At 35.6% G+C, this 17,714-nt stretch overlaps 1 protein-coding gene across 7 annotated transcripts in view; it reads right to left on the bottom strand.

Moving 5' to 3' along the window:
- Positions 1–17,714, bottom strand: part of VTI1A (vesicle transport through interaction with t-SNAREs 1A) — a 270,580-nt gene that overhangs the window by 206,682 nt on the left and 46,184 nt on the right. For 4 of the 7 annotated variants that reach the window (XM_075757907.1, XM_075757904.1, XM_075757906.1 and 1 more), the window contains exons 4-5: positions 8,094–8,171; positions 1,691–1,711 (exon numbers count right to left, since the gene is read on the bottom strand). In XM_075757907.1, coding sequence (XP_075614022.1) covers positions 1,691–1,711; positions 8,094–8,171 — 99 coding nt within the window. The remainder of the gene's footprint in view (positions 1–1,690; positions 1,712–8,093; positions 8,172–17,714) is intronic. The other 3 variants (XM_075757909.1, XM_075757905.1, XM_075757910.1) reach the window with 1 other exon arrangement.

Raw genomic sequence — 17,714 nt, forward strand, 5'->3', positions numbered from 1 at the left:
AAATTACCAGAAGCAATTTTAAAAAATATTTAGGTAGCTAACAAAGAGGATTTCTAAGCTCCAAAAATGTATGATTGAGTTCAGTACAGCTCCCAAGTTGCAGCTCTTTGCAATAATATTCTGAATTTTCTTATTTGCCTTCATAGCTATTTCAAAAGAACAGCTAAGTAGCAGATTTGTTCTTTATATCTGGTTAAATTTTCAGAGTAAATTTACAAGTTAGTAATCTTTATATTTATAAAACTGTAATCTATGTTTGCAAGCAAAAATGATCCTACTATATTCTTTCACTAAAGCACAGCAGCAGACGTGCAGGTGGTGTTAAAGGGATGAGCAAATTAACCCTGCTCTTCTAAAAAATCTCCGAAATCAGGCTATACAAGCCCTTGCAACAATATTGTCATCTGTTTAAATACTGGGACTATTGGGGAGGGGAGCTCAGCAGTGGTGGGAGGGCTTTCATGTGGTTACATGTTTATTTTGTTTAATTTTTTTTTTGTTAACTGTTTTACTCTGTAGCTTTAACATATTAATATCAGCTCCACTAGAAGAAGGAAAAATAAAGCATTCAGGGAACTAGTGAAATAATCTTTATATCACAAATATCTTACTGTTTTTAAGAATTCTGTAATTGTCCTTAATCTGGTTTCTTTACAATTCTTTGTCATCACCATTTCTAAAACTTACAAATCCTTTCCTGCAGAGCTCAGTACTCATTACTGATATGTCTGGGCACACATGTTTCAAAAAGAAGATACCAGACAAATATGTGATGTTAAAATACTCGTCCTTCTAAATATATTTATTGAAATACTTCACTGGTTCAAACTCTCCGTACAAAATGCTTCAGAAATCCGACTTATAAGTAATCTTGACTTTACTGAGACCTTCTTTTTGGCAGCTATCGGGAAATAATAAAAAAAATCCAGTTCAGATACCTGCTTTGCTATAGCAGTAAGTAACAGAGGATATTAATTTCAGAAAATATACTGAAACATTTGAGGAACTGACCATTAAAACAGGCTTCTCTCTCTAAATATTTATGAGTCATTTTATAACTGGAAGAAAGGTATTTTGGAATACTGATCTCTAGTGTTACACCTACAGATCTACAGCACACACAAATAAATAATAAATATTGATATGTGTGTGTAGGTCTACCTGTACTGTATTTTCAGTGGGTATACAATATCCAATATAATACATAAGCTACTTGAATACCTCACACCAAACTCAAAACATTGTGAAATACTGTGTAATTTTTACAGTGTTTCAGCACAGGTTTTTACCAAAGCAATGCTTTCACTTTCAATACCAGTGTATAAATGTATTTACCCTACCAAAGATTTTGTGATGCAAACATGATTATTACTGTACCTGATTTGATCACGGTATTCTAGCAGAGATCAAATAATAGTTTGGTTTTTTTTTCCCCTTCCTTTTCTAGTGCCTTTAAAAAAACTTCCACTATCAAAGAATGTTAATTTCTAAGGTTTGATCTAGAGATTCCTATGTAAGTATACAATTATTAGGGAAAAAGAGGCACAACAGTGAATATTTTAAAGCAATGTAATCAATATTTTTGCTTTGTGTAGATTTCCCTGCAACAATGAACAAAAAGATCTACTTCAGATTTAGAAACTCAGCTTTAAAGGGAAAGCTAGACAACAAAAAGCAAGAAAGTACTCACCTCTTCACGTAATTTTATCAACTGCAACATGAACGCACAAAAAAGATAAAAAGGAAAGAAATGGCAGGAAAGAAAGATCAGTTGTGTGACAGGATACAGAATTAACATTGACAATTTATCTGTTTACATGTTTAGCATTTAAAAATCACAGACAAACACATTAAAAGAACCTAAACATAGACTACATGCAGAGTTTTTTGAACGAATAAAGATCACTTTCTCACACTGTCACATTAAACAAAGAGAATAGTGTGAAATTCTCTTTTAAACCACATCTAAGACACCATCATGAAATAAAGGGGAATGACTTCATAGAAGTCTATATTATAAAGAAAAAAACAAGTTTACTATTCCTCTCTTCGAAGACTGTACAGCTGAAGTGGTTTTGTATATACAAGTTTTCAGAATGTTTTCTGTATATTTTAGTTGTGACAACCAATTTCTTATTTTACTAGCAGATCTGACTTATTAATAGATGACTGCATCTTTACAGCATGTAACCAGTTTTTCAATTTTTATACGACTGAGTTCTAATATCTAATTTTATTATTGAACCTCATATAAAGGGCTTTTTCCAGTTAACAAAAAAAAAAAAAAGCAGCAGCTTAGTTAAATGGCTCAGAATTATTATTTATTGCATAGCATATTTAAAACCAGACAAAGGAATAGGGAACATCACGAAACACATTTCCCTTAGAAAAGACCCATTCCAGGTTCTTAATCCTAGACCACTACACAGTGTGTGTATATGTACGCACATTGTGTGTGTGTGTGTATACTTATATAGCATACACATTTATATTTAGCCATTTATGCTTGTAAATCAACGCAATATAACACTATTAATAATATTGCTCTGGCAGGTTTACTATACAACTAGATAAAACCCCAGTCTGATTATCAAGCTATGTTGTAATATGCTCTGCCCTTAGAGAGATAGATAAAGTATTTGAACTGGAACAAAACGTATAATTACTCACAACAAATGTCTGTATAAGAGTGGCTCTTTATAAAAAAATTACAGTTCTCTCACCATTCCAGTTGAATTCGAAATTACAACAGCTACATCATTATCTCAGTTTATGCTGTTACTTCACCTACAGTTTCACACCACTAATTTTCAACACGTGTGTATGCTGAGAATGTTTACTACTCAAAGTCTCACCAGCATGAAGGAAAGAAAAGAACCTCCATTATTCTCTATTGTTTCATATGGCTCGTCTAAAACTGAACAAACGCCTCACCCTGTTCCCAAAACGGACAACGAGGCTCTAACTAGATGTAATTAGGAGGGCTACTACTACTACTACTACTACATGGACTTAAACTGAAATGGCTCTTCAGTGTGCAGCTAAAGGAACTTTGCTAGAATTTGGTATAAAGAAAACTGCATTGTTCGCCAAACCAGCGCTTAAATTCAAGTGCTTGGCCTATCATAAATTGGTCTCTTTCTCCAGATCCCCCCCCCCCCCCTTTTTTCCCCAAAAAGGCAAACATTAAGGCTCTTTAGAAAGAGACGATCTGGGAGTTGATCACACAGCTATCTTTTCTTTCTGAGGCCACCATTCTTCAGTTGACTATGATACTTAAAGGGCCAAAGTTTAAAACTACTCTCCCGCAACAGAGCCCGTTTGGGCATGCCACCCTGCTATAATCAATGAGAGTTTTAAAATGCTGCACATTTGTTTTTTCAATAGGTCCCAAACAAAAATGTTCTATCTTGTTTGTGCTGCATGGCTGAATTTAAGCTCTGCATGGGATTTGCAGCTAAGCTAAGTAATGGGAGACGGGGTTTTGTTTTTTTTTTAAACATTGGCTGAAAGATATTCATTCAAATTAACAAAAGATGTATTTTTCTCCCATTTAACAATGCTCTTGATGAAAATGTGTTACTTTTACTTTTCAATTTTGAAACATTATTTTTATTATGCTTACCACTCAACTGTAAACAGCATTAAGCCGTGTGCAGCCACCATTTTAGGTTATGATAATCAGCATATTTTTGAAACAAAGATTTTTTTTTTTTTTTTTTTTTTTTTTCAATACAGAATTCGATACAAGAGGTAATCTGTTCCTTTGTAGGCTAAAAAAAAATATCTGGTTTATGCTGGTTTGAACCAGTGGAATCTCTTGTGGCTAAGCCTTCTGCTGTGACTAAAATCAAAACTGCTCCGCAGAGAGCGAGGGAGCGAGATGGGGTGGGTGTGCGTGTGTGTGTGTGCGCGTGTGTGTGTGTCTGTGAGGCGTGTCACGTGACATAGAAAACTACGGAATTTTTTTTAAAAAGCTGATAACAGTACCGCCGTCTCTGTCCGCATATAGATAACGAATAAATGCTGAACTCTATTAAACGCCCTTTACACATTATCGTGGGTCGAACACACAATTTTCTGAACTTATGATGACAGTCTATTTATTTTGCTATAAACCCTCGGCATGTAACGAACAGATTTGTGTCTGGTAATGATCTGCTCTGCCAGGGCTATATGAAATGATACCGACCTTCTTTAGATCTTGGGGAATTAAATTGACCAACTTCACCCCCTGGTCTGTAGCTGAAGTTTGACACACTTTATGCACAGCAAGCCCAAATCTAATATTATCAGAACTTTGTAGTCAGAAATTAAGTAGCCACAAAATATTTGTTCACCGCAAATCACCCATACAGTGTATGTGTATACAGACACGCAATTTAACCTAATGTAAATTTATTTAAACTTATTAATGAACATAGTTACGAAAGAGAAAGGAATACTATTATATTTCAAGAAAGCTGGTAATACTACCTGACGCTATTTTGGTCAAGAAGGATTTCTGATTTAACCCAACATATACTTTCTAAAAAACATATGAATCCCCACATAAAACAGTTCTATGATTATTAAGTGAAGCCACAACTTTAAGTAGTGTATCATTGCTCTGAAAAGCTCAGAACTTTCAAGGGATTTGATAAATGCTGGTGGCCAGAATGACAAATAAGACTTGAAAGTAACAGAGCCCATTTAAGACCACTCCTGGAAAATAAATAACAACCCAATGCACACAGTAGGATTTTGGGTTTGGGGTTGTGAGGTGGGTTTTTTTGATGCAAGACAGAACATCTCCTGATTCTCAGCCTCTATGTGCCTCATCTGACTACATTCACACAATTCAAATTAAGAAGAAATTAACATATACCAAGCAATGACTTTACTAAGCTCTAAGTGCATTAAGAGCTCTGTATCACTACCTGTCTCACTCAACAAAGATGTATTTATTTCAAAAGAAACTTTGAATAGCAGAATTGTATAATTCTTACAACTTCTACAAGAAGTTTCTATATGCTTTATCTGGCAAAATTAGTTAAATCTTGATATAATCATTATAAGGCATCTGTGTTCTAAGTTGTTGTCATCTACATATGATGACTGCTACTTATGTAAGACATTTTGGAAAAATGAAGATGACGAAATATAAATCATAATTTTCTAATTCTTCAATCTGCTCTTTGTACTTCAATCTTTCTTCTTGGGAGAACAACTGGAAACTCATACCTATGACTGTATTCATTACAGCTTATAACTTGGCTGTGGTTCGCTGTAATTGTACCTTTGAAAATCAACTACAAAAACCAAGCTGAATAAAGAAATTATTTTTCCTGTGCCTCATTTATTTCTAGATATTTGACATGGCCATACTAGACAGTACACATTAAGTTGCTTTTGTCTTCCCACTCCATCAAAAACATTATGTAAATGTTTACCATGATGACAAAGACCATACTTAAAACACGCAGCTCGTATCTCTTGTTTCCCTTGGGTAACACCCCAGTCCAACCAGATATTCAGCATTTCTATTGGCAGATTTTACCAGTATTTGTGGACTGGTACAGGAGCAATTCTGAGCTGGCAACTTTTTTCAACAACTCCTCTGTCAGAAGAGGAATCTCTCCTCTGCTCTCCCCTTTCACCATTTGGTGAATGAATTGGGGAAAACAAAGCCACTGTTTTTCAGTTTAACTAATTTAACCTAATCCAAATTGACTGGGAAGTAAAAGTCCTACAATATTAGGGTGAGATCAGCCTATCTATCTATATTCATTTCCATCAGACAAAATAAAAGCAAGACCTTGAAACATCTTCAAGTATTTTATATGGCTGTAAGTTATACTTGAGCATCCTTTCATCATCTAGTCCAAGTTTTCTATTAATATAATAATGTATAGGAGTGAAACTGTATTAGACTTGGTGTTACTGAGTTAAATATGTCAATATAACATCTTTAAGTACATAATATTGACATATTTATAACATAAATACCCAAACCTTACACTTGATTTGGATAGCTGTACATTCTGATAAGCTCAACATCAGACTGAAGTTTTTGCACTACTTGTACTCATAACTATATGTATATAAGTACAAATAAAAATAACAATATTTCATAAGAAAAATAAATTGTGAGATTGATTATCGGAATAACACAATAAATAACATTTTTTACAAACACTGGCGTTCACGTATTTAAAAGGTGACTCCTTTATGGTGATATTTCACAAGATTTTTCAAGGAAGAAAAGAAAGAAATTCCGAACTTTCAAAGGTATAGGGGCAAACATTTCAAGTTGGGTTGCAGAAAAGGATTTTCATTACCTAAAAGACTACACAAACCTCCTTTACCACTCAAAATTTTCTTCCATTTAAGAAGTGGTCATCTGGAAGAAAAAAGTCATGTTGACAAACGGTCGAAGGTATCATTTGGTTCCTTGAGATGAGGCCATGTTTCTTCCATCAAGTTTAGAAAAAAGATCATAACTTGCAAAAAGTGCACATGAACCAGTTATTTAACCATTCCTTAAAAAGTGAAAATAAAATATTTTATCTCATCCCTACACATAAGATATTCTGTTATAAGTAAAGCTTCTTATCACAATTGCCCTTTTATGTCTGAATTCACACAATTTTTTCTTGAAATGTAAAAATAGCAGCACCTTAAAAGAAATAAAATGAGAATGTTAACACTTTCTCAGGACTGAGTTTATGATCATGACATACAGACTGTGCAACTCTTTTCCCTAAAATCATACTTTCCACAAATTCGTTATTTAGGGATAAACCCCCCTCTTTATTCAAATTTTGGCATCTCCCTTTGCTGTAATATATAAATATGAAGATTAATATCTTTTAAATTTAACTCTTCACATAGATATTAGAGCTGCTACACACTACAGTCTTATGTCTACAGATACATTGTATCCTGTGTATAATTTCATTAATGTATGTATTAAAGCCTATTACAGAGTTTAAAACTTACACAGCACATTCAAAATACTGCATAAGGTTAAGGCTTAAGAGGTCTGTGTTTAAAAATTCATTGTACTGGTATAAGTCTCCAAGTCTTTTTTTCTGGCCTTAGTGGAATTGAGCTTATATTGAGAGTAGAAGATACAAAACATTTCAGAACATGGTTCCGATCCATTTCCTTATTTGATATTGCATTTATCAAGTAAACATTTAAACAATTTTCACTTTCATTACCAAAATAATTTAAATTCTATCTGGTCAGAAGAGAAAATCTGGTATTTAAAAAAACTTTCAACTAACTTCTAACTCAAAATGCACAACTTTGATTGCAGCTGACATGATTTTCAAAAAGAAAGGAAACACACTGCTTTCAGACAGAGCTTGTCAAACAAGTTTCAGCACCAAAAGAAATATTAACAGGTGGGTCAAACTCCCCTGAATATAATGGTGCCTTTATAATTTTCAGTAGTCTAGTAGGATCCTCACTGTAGTGTCCAGAACAACAATACGGGTGCAAGATTTCAAAAAAGCCTCAGGATTATCAAGCTTTCCTTCCTTAAAAGAGATGGCTAGCACTCTGCATTCTAGTACAACATGCATTATGAAAGCATGCTTTTATTAGTACAACTTGTGTTTTTGGTACAAGGAAAGAAAATCTGTTTAGGGAAGGAATCATACAAGGAAACTGAGTGGGGTACTGCCTAATTCTGAGAACGCACTTTCATTTGTTTTGCCTGCCAGTGTTGATTTAATTATACTGCATTATTATCAAAGCTGCATTATGTACTTTTTTTATTCCTTTTACATGTGTTTGAGGTGAAGACCTTGGCTTTGTCGACAAACAGCGCGTTTCAAGTTATTTCTTAAGTACTAAATAATAAAGAAAAGAGAAGAAAAGATTTTTTTTTAAGATAGCAGACAGTGATCACAAGTTAAAGGGTTAAATGTAAGATCTCCAAGAAACATTTTGAAGTTGATTAAGACCCCAGCTTTGCATTAAACAGTATCACTTCCACATGAGTTGTTGCTAATGCTGTTAAGGAGCAGCTTGAGAAGCCCAGTGTGCCAGTGACCTCCTTCACCCTCCAGCCACCCACTAGGGCTTCTTGATTAGCATCCTACCTGGTTCTCTGAGGAATTCCCGTCATCCCCTAGGAGCTCATTCCGCACCTCATCACTGTAGGCGATCCGTGACCTTTTCTGTAAAACAAAAAGAAAAAAGGGTTAGGAAGTAAAGCTCTGAAGCCATTGGTATCAAGGCTGATCATCTTAAACCTCGAGAGCCCCCTAATGGATACCTATTTGATAAAAAAAAAAAAAAAAAAAAATCTGCAAGTTAAAGTTATTAAAGTTCTTCAACTGCTGTATTTTGACAAGTCTGCATGGCAAAACCTTAGCATTTCTAAGACAGTCACATCCTCAACGTTTCAGCAATGAAAGCAGCTTCAGTGAAGCTCAAGATACATAATGTGCGATCCCAGTTCTGAAAATCAGGTAACCAGGAAAGGCAGTATACACCAATATCAGAAGCCTTGAAGAAATGCAGGTGTAGGAACCAAATGTATTTTTCTGAAGAACACTTGCTAGCTGGATGCAGAACCCAGGGTAACACTGCAGTGATGCCATTAAATAGGAGAGGAAGACTGAGGTTTTCCCATATAAATTAAAAAAGCAAAACCTGAACAACACATTTTTGAGAAAACTGGTTGAACTTAAAGATGAAGAAAATTAACAAGTGTGTTGTTAATTAAAAATTAATTGTTATGTTGCTAAGGCTATAAAGGCCTAGAGGGAAAGGACCAGAAATCAAAGGGCAAAAGAAAGCAGAGAAAACAGCAGTATGAGGAAACATGGGTTTACAGCAGTTCATGGAAACACCACAAAACTGAGATGGTCGCTACAGCTTATGAGCACCAGATTTGCCCATGACCTGATTGCCATATTGATTCTAAACTAGATCAAATGCCAAGCAACAGAAATCAAATGTGTGAAGATTACCAAGGTAGCACAACAGTCAATGGAACAACGGGGAAGCCCATAAAGGAAACATCAGCCCAGCTTTCAATTTCTTTGTTGGCCAAACAACAGGCGCTTAGTCGGTTAATATTCCTACCTTCATCATTAGAAGAAAGAAAGGATTTTTAACATATTGTCTAAAATCTTTTTATATTTGAGTGCAGTTATGATCAGTTGCACACTTCATCAGAGGAAGAAACCCAAGAGTAGCAAGAACTAAGCTGTAAGGCCTTCCTTTATTGACGGGAGCTTCCCTCACACTCTGCTGTGGTAGTCACTACCAGTAGAAACTCAGCAAAACCAAATCTGTCCTCAAACCTTCCCTAATTGGACAATCAGGCCAAAAAACGTGCTTGGGATGGAGGCACAGGAAACAACCCACAAGAAATTATACTGAGCACAGGGAAATTCATTACCTTTGTGACAAAGAAGTTTGGAAGTGGGTCACCTCTTATGCCAGGAACCCAACAGTGGAGTAAGCCTTGTGTTGGTCATCTCAGAGCAAGACATTTTAGCTTTTTATCCTGTCTAGTTCACCCTTTAATATCATCATCATTGTTACAATGCTTACCAATCTGTGATTCAGTTGCTCGTGTTCAGATCTAGATTGTATACGAAAGCTACAGATGTACGTAGCAAGGACAAAGCATACCATGGACCTACTACAAGAGCCGAATTGTGCCAAATCTTTTGGAGATCTCAGCTGTCACAGTTTCATACTAACCAAGCTAAAGTAGTCTACAGCATTAAAGGAAATGAGAACCTTTAAACAGGCTGTGGTATCAGAGCTGCCTGTTTAAATTATTCATTTCATCACTATGGGGGACTAAAACACTCCACAGTATGCAAGAATATCATATGGAGATAGGTTTTGTTTTTCTCTTTTTTCACCAAAAAGCCAACAAATTGACATAGATTGCTCAATTATATTATTTTCCTATTTTTATTTGATACACATCAAACAAGGAAGGAAATTACAAATATATACCAATAAATCTCTAATTTTCTTTTCTGGTTAAGATTCAATCTTCCCATTTGAGCTCTAGTAGTTCAACTGTACAGTCTCTCCCAATTTCACAGAATGAGTCAGCCCCATTGATTCTGTTAGTGTTGAATGTATTTATCACTATTAGACTGAGATGAGGAGCATGATGCTTCATAAGCTTGTTCTCCAGTGAACAAGTTACCTAATTATATGTAGAGACTGAGATGGTCCTTGGTTACACATCATTTATTTGAAAGATTTAACTGGCTGACATTCTCATTCATAAGAGCCTGCACGGAAGAAAGGAAAAAAAATATTCTTCACAGGAACGAAATAAATGTTAATAGCAATTCAATTTTTAGAGGCCCTTAATAATCCTTTATATCATCACCACTGAACTTAATAAATATATTTGTAGCATTGTTCTTTTATTGCAATAATCTCATCATGATCTGAAAATCAGCAATTATATTAAAAGAAATAACCCTCTGACTACAATTAGGTATAACTCTTTGCCATAATCAATAAATAATTTGATACTACTTTTGATCACAGTTTCACTACCAAATGAATCAATAATATAAAAGGAAAGGCCTTTGAACTAAAGTGTTCGTTTGTTCTTTCAGGATTTGTCCAAAATATCAATATCTTGAATTACTATTCTTATTTTTATTAAAGTAATATTGGCTAATACTTTTAAATGTGGCTATCAAAATTAGTTCGGTTCATCCGAACTCAATAATTAAATAATTTTTAGATTTTTTTTTTTAGTTCATAAGTATCATCTGTTTATAAATATGTACTTTAGCCAAATGCAAGAACGATAGTTTGAGCTGGAAATGTCACACACTCTGCTACAGTTTGAAGGAACCCAATTCATAATGCATTTTATAAATAGTTAATGACTTCTATACATAAGCTAACCAGGCAAATCAAGAAATTGTCAACATTTTTAGTCTTAGTTGTCAGTTACCACTGTCTACTGGTACTTTATATGTATGTTTCTAGAAAAGACAGAAGCTTTACAGAGTTTGTAATCCAAGGCATTTCTGGGCAGCTCAGTATAGGTTTAAAAGGTTCTGTGTGCAGTTTTTTGTCTGTAAAGGTCTGTCATATAGAGAAGTTTTCCTTGTATTTTGTATTTTCTTGTATATACGTAGATAAAAAGTCTAAGCACACGGGTGTTTTCAACTCTGTGCACATGTTTGCATTCAAATGTAGCATGCACACGAACACATGACGACACAAAAGGGTTAAGCTACTTTCTACGAGAACTTCAAGACAAAGTTTCAGGGGCTGTTTTAAATGTACTACAGTACCCAGACCTTCTGACAAGGAAGAATTTCTGATTCCAGGCAGATCTCTCTTGGTTTATGAACAGGATTTTTGCATACTGATTGGGTGATTTTCTTAAAGCCCTGTTCAAACAGATACACTTGCTCAGTTCTGTCTGGCAATTTGGCTTTAAACAATCTGTCTACTTGACCCAAGCCTTAACATTTCCCAATAGAACTGAATGTGTTCATGGGCAAGCACAGCTAAATTAGAATTGAAATGAATTAACTCAGCTTAAACTAATTAAGATCTGTGATCTGCAGTACTACCCCCCTGTATGATTCTACATGTGAAGTAGGGTACATGTAACCAGACTGTAAGAATCCTGCTATACTACTAATCTGAGCATAACAATGAAGTTCGTCTATTACTAAAGCATATGAGAAGTTAATTTCCATGGCCTACACATGGCAAAGCAATTGCTTAAATTGCCTCACCTGGGAATTTAATACAATGTTATCATCAGACCAGCCACACTGTAAATAGATTTATAATGCTTTCCATGTGCTAGGCTAGGTTGCATATGAATTAAGTAATGATCTGGTATTACAATACAATCAGCTAGTTCCCACACCTGGCAGACAGGATATTTTGCTAAATTACTACCCATACAGATACATCGCAACATAAAAACAGAAAAGGCAGTGGGAAGAAAAACAATCTACATGGTGTATGACCGATTTTTACATGGTAACCAAATAAGATGTAGATAGAAAGAGGTATCCAAAATAATCTGTTTCCAACATCTGCACAACAGAACGCATACTCATTCATTTCTATTCAATTTTGGCCTAATTTTCCGCATTCTATACTTTAATTACTCATCCACATTCTGAAATGTTCCCATTAGTGAAGGCCAGAACTAGCCAATGCCCCCTCACTCCAACGCACTTTCAGCAATCAGCCAAATAATTGATATAAAGTATTGCACATTTCCATTCCTGAACTAAAGAATAGCTTCCCCCCCCAAATGCTAAGCAGCCCCCTGAACAGACCAGCAAACCTAAGTGCGTTTCAGACAAAAGGTCCAGCAAATCCTTTCGTCCTAACCTCTCCATTTTTCAGGCTCAATGTTTTAAGAACAGATTAAACAGATTTTTTTGGTGAAATGTGCGTAAGCAAACAGGTTTATTTATCCATAAACATCTGTTTTCATACAAAATTCATTAGAATTTCCTAGCATATATAAATGGTTTAAAAAAATCTTCAGGCATCTGTTTCAGAGTTTGACCCTGCTTTAGATGTAAATAATACCCGAGATTAGCATAACCAGAAATAATTTGTAGGAATAAATTAGATTTTATTTTGTGTTCTTTGAGAGTAGTCAGTTTTGCCATTGCTCTTGCTAAAAGCCAGGTGAAAAAAGTGACTTGATCCTCAAACGGACTGCTAAATACTGCAGAATGTACACTTTCATCTCTGCTTTTCTGAATAGATACTTTGGTATGTTTTGCTGAGGAGAAATGGAAAAGATACAGTTTAACAAATTTAGAAGAAAAATAAGTGATCCTACTTAACAATCTTACAGCTTTTGTTTAAACAGCAACACAACAATACTTCTTCAGGAAACAAAATAACTGGAATTGCTTAAGAAATTGTGTTCAAACTTCATTTTTCAAAACTTCTACCATTTCTCTGTAAAGGTGATCCAGAAACAACAGACTAAACACTTCTGACTGCAATTCGAAAGGGGTTTTCCTGTTCCTAAGTAGCTTAGTTTTTATTGATTGTGTGTAAGAAGCAGGAAAACGATTACATAGGGCTAATATACAACCTGATGCAATGCTGGACTTTCAAGCATTTCCTTATGGAAAAAAAAAAAAAAAAAAACCACAAAAAAACCCAAACAAAAACAAACCAAAGCTGACACATTTCTGTCCAAAAGGAAATAAGAACTGTTCTACAAATCCTATGAAAGTTCTGATTGAAAGAATCAATTCAACAGCAGATGTTGGCTGGTAAAAGTCAATGCCTAAGTCACTCCTGGTCTTGCCTGCCCTCCCTGCACGCACACAAAAAAGATCGCAGGCAGCTCCGAAAGAGAAATGCACAACTTAAAACCTGTGTTCTGCCACTGCACCAAATGCCGTCGGCTTCCAGCAACAGCAGAGAGAAACCAAACTTCAAGTGTTAACGTGAAATTAATGCAGAGATACTATCACCCATTTTAAGTAGAAGTCACAGGTCTATAAATCTTCTTTTCAATAATCATCATCAAACACGCTTTTAGTTTCATTACGGGGTGAGGGCAGGGAGGAAGGTCAAGCGAAGCCCCATGAGGATACAACACGTTCTATTATGTTGGTCGTGAAAAATGCAGCTTCTGCCCACAAAACTACTTCCGTCTGAAACTCATGACCAGTGGACCGTGTATGTGACAGACACGGCTGATGCCTGAACAACCTGCTAGATTGCACGTGCTGGAGGTAGGGAAGAAAACAGGTGACCTGTGAGAGAACTGCAACTCATAGTTCCTGGGAAGTTAAGGGGGAGCAGAGGATGACTTCTATTGTGCAAAAGACAGACATTTGTATTTAAAAAAACAGCTTATATTTACCCGAGCTCTGCCTTTAAACTTAATGACCTAACAACGGAAGATTTTTCAAAATTACAAATCCAAGCATGGAAAACTTCAGATGAGCATTTCTTGGGCTTGGATAGCGCTCTCCAAACATAACAATGAATAACTCCCATTAGCCTGGTGCTAACATCAATTTATTTATTTTTTTTCTTCATTATAACTACTCATCTTTTTGCTTGTTTGAATTACCACACCCTATTACCAAATCTTGGTCCCTACGCATGCACTACTTTACTCTGTCATCAGAATTCAGTTTCTCCAAGGTGCTTTCAGCTTTGGGCTGTTCTGCACAACAGTTTGTCTGCCTTTTTATTCTTGTGCCATAATCTCAAAAAAAATATGCCAGGCATCGCTTTATGCATGAAGGGTGACTGAGTATTCCTACAAATTTAACCCCTCCGTAGGCCAACATAGTGACGTCTGCATTTTGCACCACCAATTTGCAGCTATTCTGCTATCTACTGTTACCTACGTCTGTTAGTCTGTTCCTGTAATAGGCTTTTCAGTACTCTAATTTCAGTATTTCATACAACTCCTTTCTATTGATTCCTTCAAACGACCATTATTATACTATCACATTTCATTATAAAACCCATCTTTACACATCTACTTAGCCGGCTAAGTTAACCAACTTGACTATTCAGTCAATGGAAATTCCTCTAAATAGTGCATGAGATCACTCAAGTTCATTCCTTCTCAGATTCACCTTCCAGAAAAGCCTAGTGCTTCCCTGTAGCCACACTGTGGGTTTTCAAAGACCAGTCTGATAATCTCACTGGCTAAATTAAAAGTTAGCTAGTGTTAGTGCCCTTTGCCTTGACCTGTACAGCAAACATTTGCATATATTTGCCTAATTTGTTGACAAAGGTTTTGCAACTTGCAGACCCTTATTTACCACAATCATTTCAATCAGCAATGCTGGAAGAAAAGGCAAGAATAAGGTTGGAGAGGGGAGAACACCCTCTCTCCCCAACTCAGATGACAGTTTGAAAATAAAGACGCTTCAGCTGTAAGACCACAGCTGATACAGCTTCAGAGTGATCCACAACTTGACTATTCATTTGGGCGCAGAGGATCTATCTGGGATAAACTGTTGTTTATAGCATAGGTCCACGCTTGGCTTGAAGGCAAAAGGGACATGTCTAGACTGTGGCATCAACAAAAAATTGGGATGCAAACAATAGGAACAGCCAAAATTAAGCCACTGCTGTTGACAGATAAATTGATCCTCAACTCACGTTCCGGCTAACCTGCAGAAATATTTAAGAATGTCAATATGATCACTTAAGACAATTCAGTCTCTTTATCAAATTGTAGAACACTCTCACTCCTAAACCAGATTTTAAAAAGTCATGTCAGGCATTGGAAGTCAGTCAGTGATGTCATATAGGCTGCTATTCTTGTCCAGAAGCCTCTGCTAGATATGCATAACTTTGGCTTAAAGATCAGCAAATTAGGCTACAAAAATAAGCCTATTTTGAGTATGGTTTAGCTACAGCAGATTTTTGCACTTAGAACTGCCATATGCACATAATTAAAGCATACATGTAAGAGCCACAAGCTTCTCTGCAAAATTACCTTTTAGGGAAAACTGTTAAGAATAACAGTGGCATAGAGAACTCCTAGTGCCTTTTTCCAGTACAACACCAAGCTTACATTTCTTTTATGAAATCTTCATTGGTCATCTCAACTCATCTCACTATTCTAATGACCAAACTCATATATTATAGTGGCTCCTTTTTTTTTTTTTTTTAACTAAAATCCTGCTTTTGTTCCTTTTTTTTTTTTTTTTAATAATGCCTATTGCCACACAACTTCATTGAATCATTTATCCCACATACGCTATTTAGAGGACAAGGAGCAACTACACATCAGCATCGTGGACTTCAGACTGTCATGTGGTCCAAAGACTTTATGCTGTGTGGTAGGTTTGTAATCAACATTTGTTTGCTAAATCTTTGAGACAGAAGATAAACTCCAATGTGTTGGACCAACAGACAGATGAACCAAGAAAATGAAAATATGGAGCCATTTTCCTCCAAAAGTGAGAAGTTTATACTGTAAGGAACAACATTTAACAAGAGTGTTCCCAATGTCAGTGAAGCAGGGAATAAAAAAAAAATAATTAAGGAGACTTAATATTTTTTAAACTAATTAGCTCACACCATGGTAAAGGATGATAAAAGTCTCAGATAAACCAAAACATGAAACGTTCATTAAAACATCTTTGTTTCAGCTGGTATTTCCATCTGCAGCCTAGGTTCCCGTTGCTAACAGTAACAACACATCTGCTGGTACTTTGCACCAGCTCCTTCCTTTTCCAGAAAGGAGCATCCACGCGTTACTTCCTTCCCCCATTTGTTACTTAATCATCTTTATCGGCCTGTACCTGCACTCTCTGGCCAGACACCATGGAGATCGGCAACTGTAATGAAAAACTATAACTGGGCTGAAACAGTTGCCATTCTTGAATGCTACCATCATCTTTTTCAGCTCTCCCACTCCCTGGATTTCTAACAGTAGGAAAAGCCTAGGAAAACTGGTAATTTTTAGGCTTTTAGGCTTTCCAGTTAAAAGTACAATTTTGTAATAGAGCTCAGTTTCATTAATAAATTACACATTTTGTCCACTGTGAACCCCAAGAGTAAAAAACCAAAAGGAAACCATAAAGACAGATCTCATTTTGGACACCTGGAATGAGGGCGAGGCAGGTGAAAGACATTTCCAAGGCAGCTGAATTGTCCCACCTACATTTGTGCCACTCTGATAGGATCTATTTTAAACCAAAGAAACTTAAGCAGGCCTTCCCAAAAATACTTTTCAGTGCATAAAAAGCTATTTTTAGACACTGTCCTTTTTTCACTGAGTGTACACACTCTGTCTCAGAGGCATCTTTCCACCTACATACCAATACATGTCTTTTAATTCCTGAAACTAATACACAGAATAAGAAAATTTCAGCTGAGTCCTAAAAATATTAATCACAATAAATATGAAAAACTCTATTCAACGAGAGTAGCAGAGAATAATTTCTGACTTCATCATTAAATGCAAAATAAAATAATGCTTGATGACAATAATAATTTAGTACAAAACCAGCATAATAAAGGTGGTTTGCACACAAATTACCCACATGGTGCTCAGTCTGTGTATTTCAATGAAAGTATTTTGGACCATAAGCACATTAGCTCACACTATTGGTTAATAAAAAGGAAAATGAACAATGCTTTGCCTATAACACGGCCCAGTCAAAACTGGTTTTTTGGATCTTACTATCCATGCTTTTGAATTTATTATTTTTGCCCTGACATGATTTAGCTGGGATTCCTTTCCTTCCATGTGTACTTACACACAGACACATTGCCTTATTTGAAAAAGAGAAAAATTGTCTGAGTTCAGTAATTTTAGTAGTTAAGCGGTCACAATTAGGCTTTGAAGTTTGCAGCAGATTGAAGGAAGAGTAAATCTGTACCTTCACTGCTCCCCACCAGGCACTACTGGGACAGAACCAGTTGTTTCATGCTGTGTTAAATCAATAGCTAATATGATAAAATACTAGCCCAATGTTTAGACATGGCATTTTCAAGTTTTATCACAAGCTGATGATTAGCACTTCTTGCTTTACACTACCTGAGATAAAAGTCAATAACTAATCCACTACCTATAATTTATCTAATTAACGTCCTCCTCTTTTTTATACTGCCTCTGCATTTGAGTTCTTCAGTCTCCCCCATTCAGTGAAAATACTTATAAACAATATTCATTTCTTAAAATACATAAAATAGATGACAAATTATTATTATTATAATGCACATATCTGTATCAA

Source organism: Balearica regulorum, chromosome 7 (assembly GCF_011004875.1).
Source record: "Balearica regulorum gibbericeps isolate bBalReg1 chromosome 7, bBalReg1.pri, whole genome shotgun sequence".
Classification (NCBI taxonomy): Eukaryota; Metazoa; Chordata; class Aves; order Gruiformes; family Gruidae; genus Balearica; species Balearica regulorum.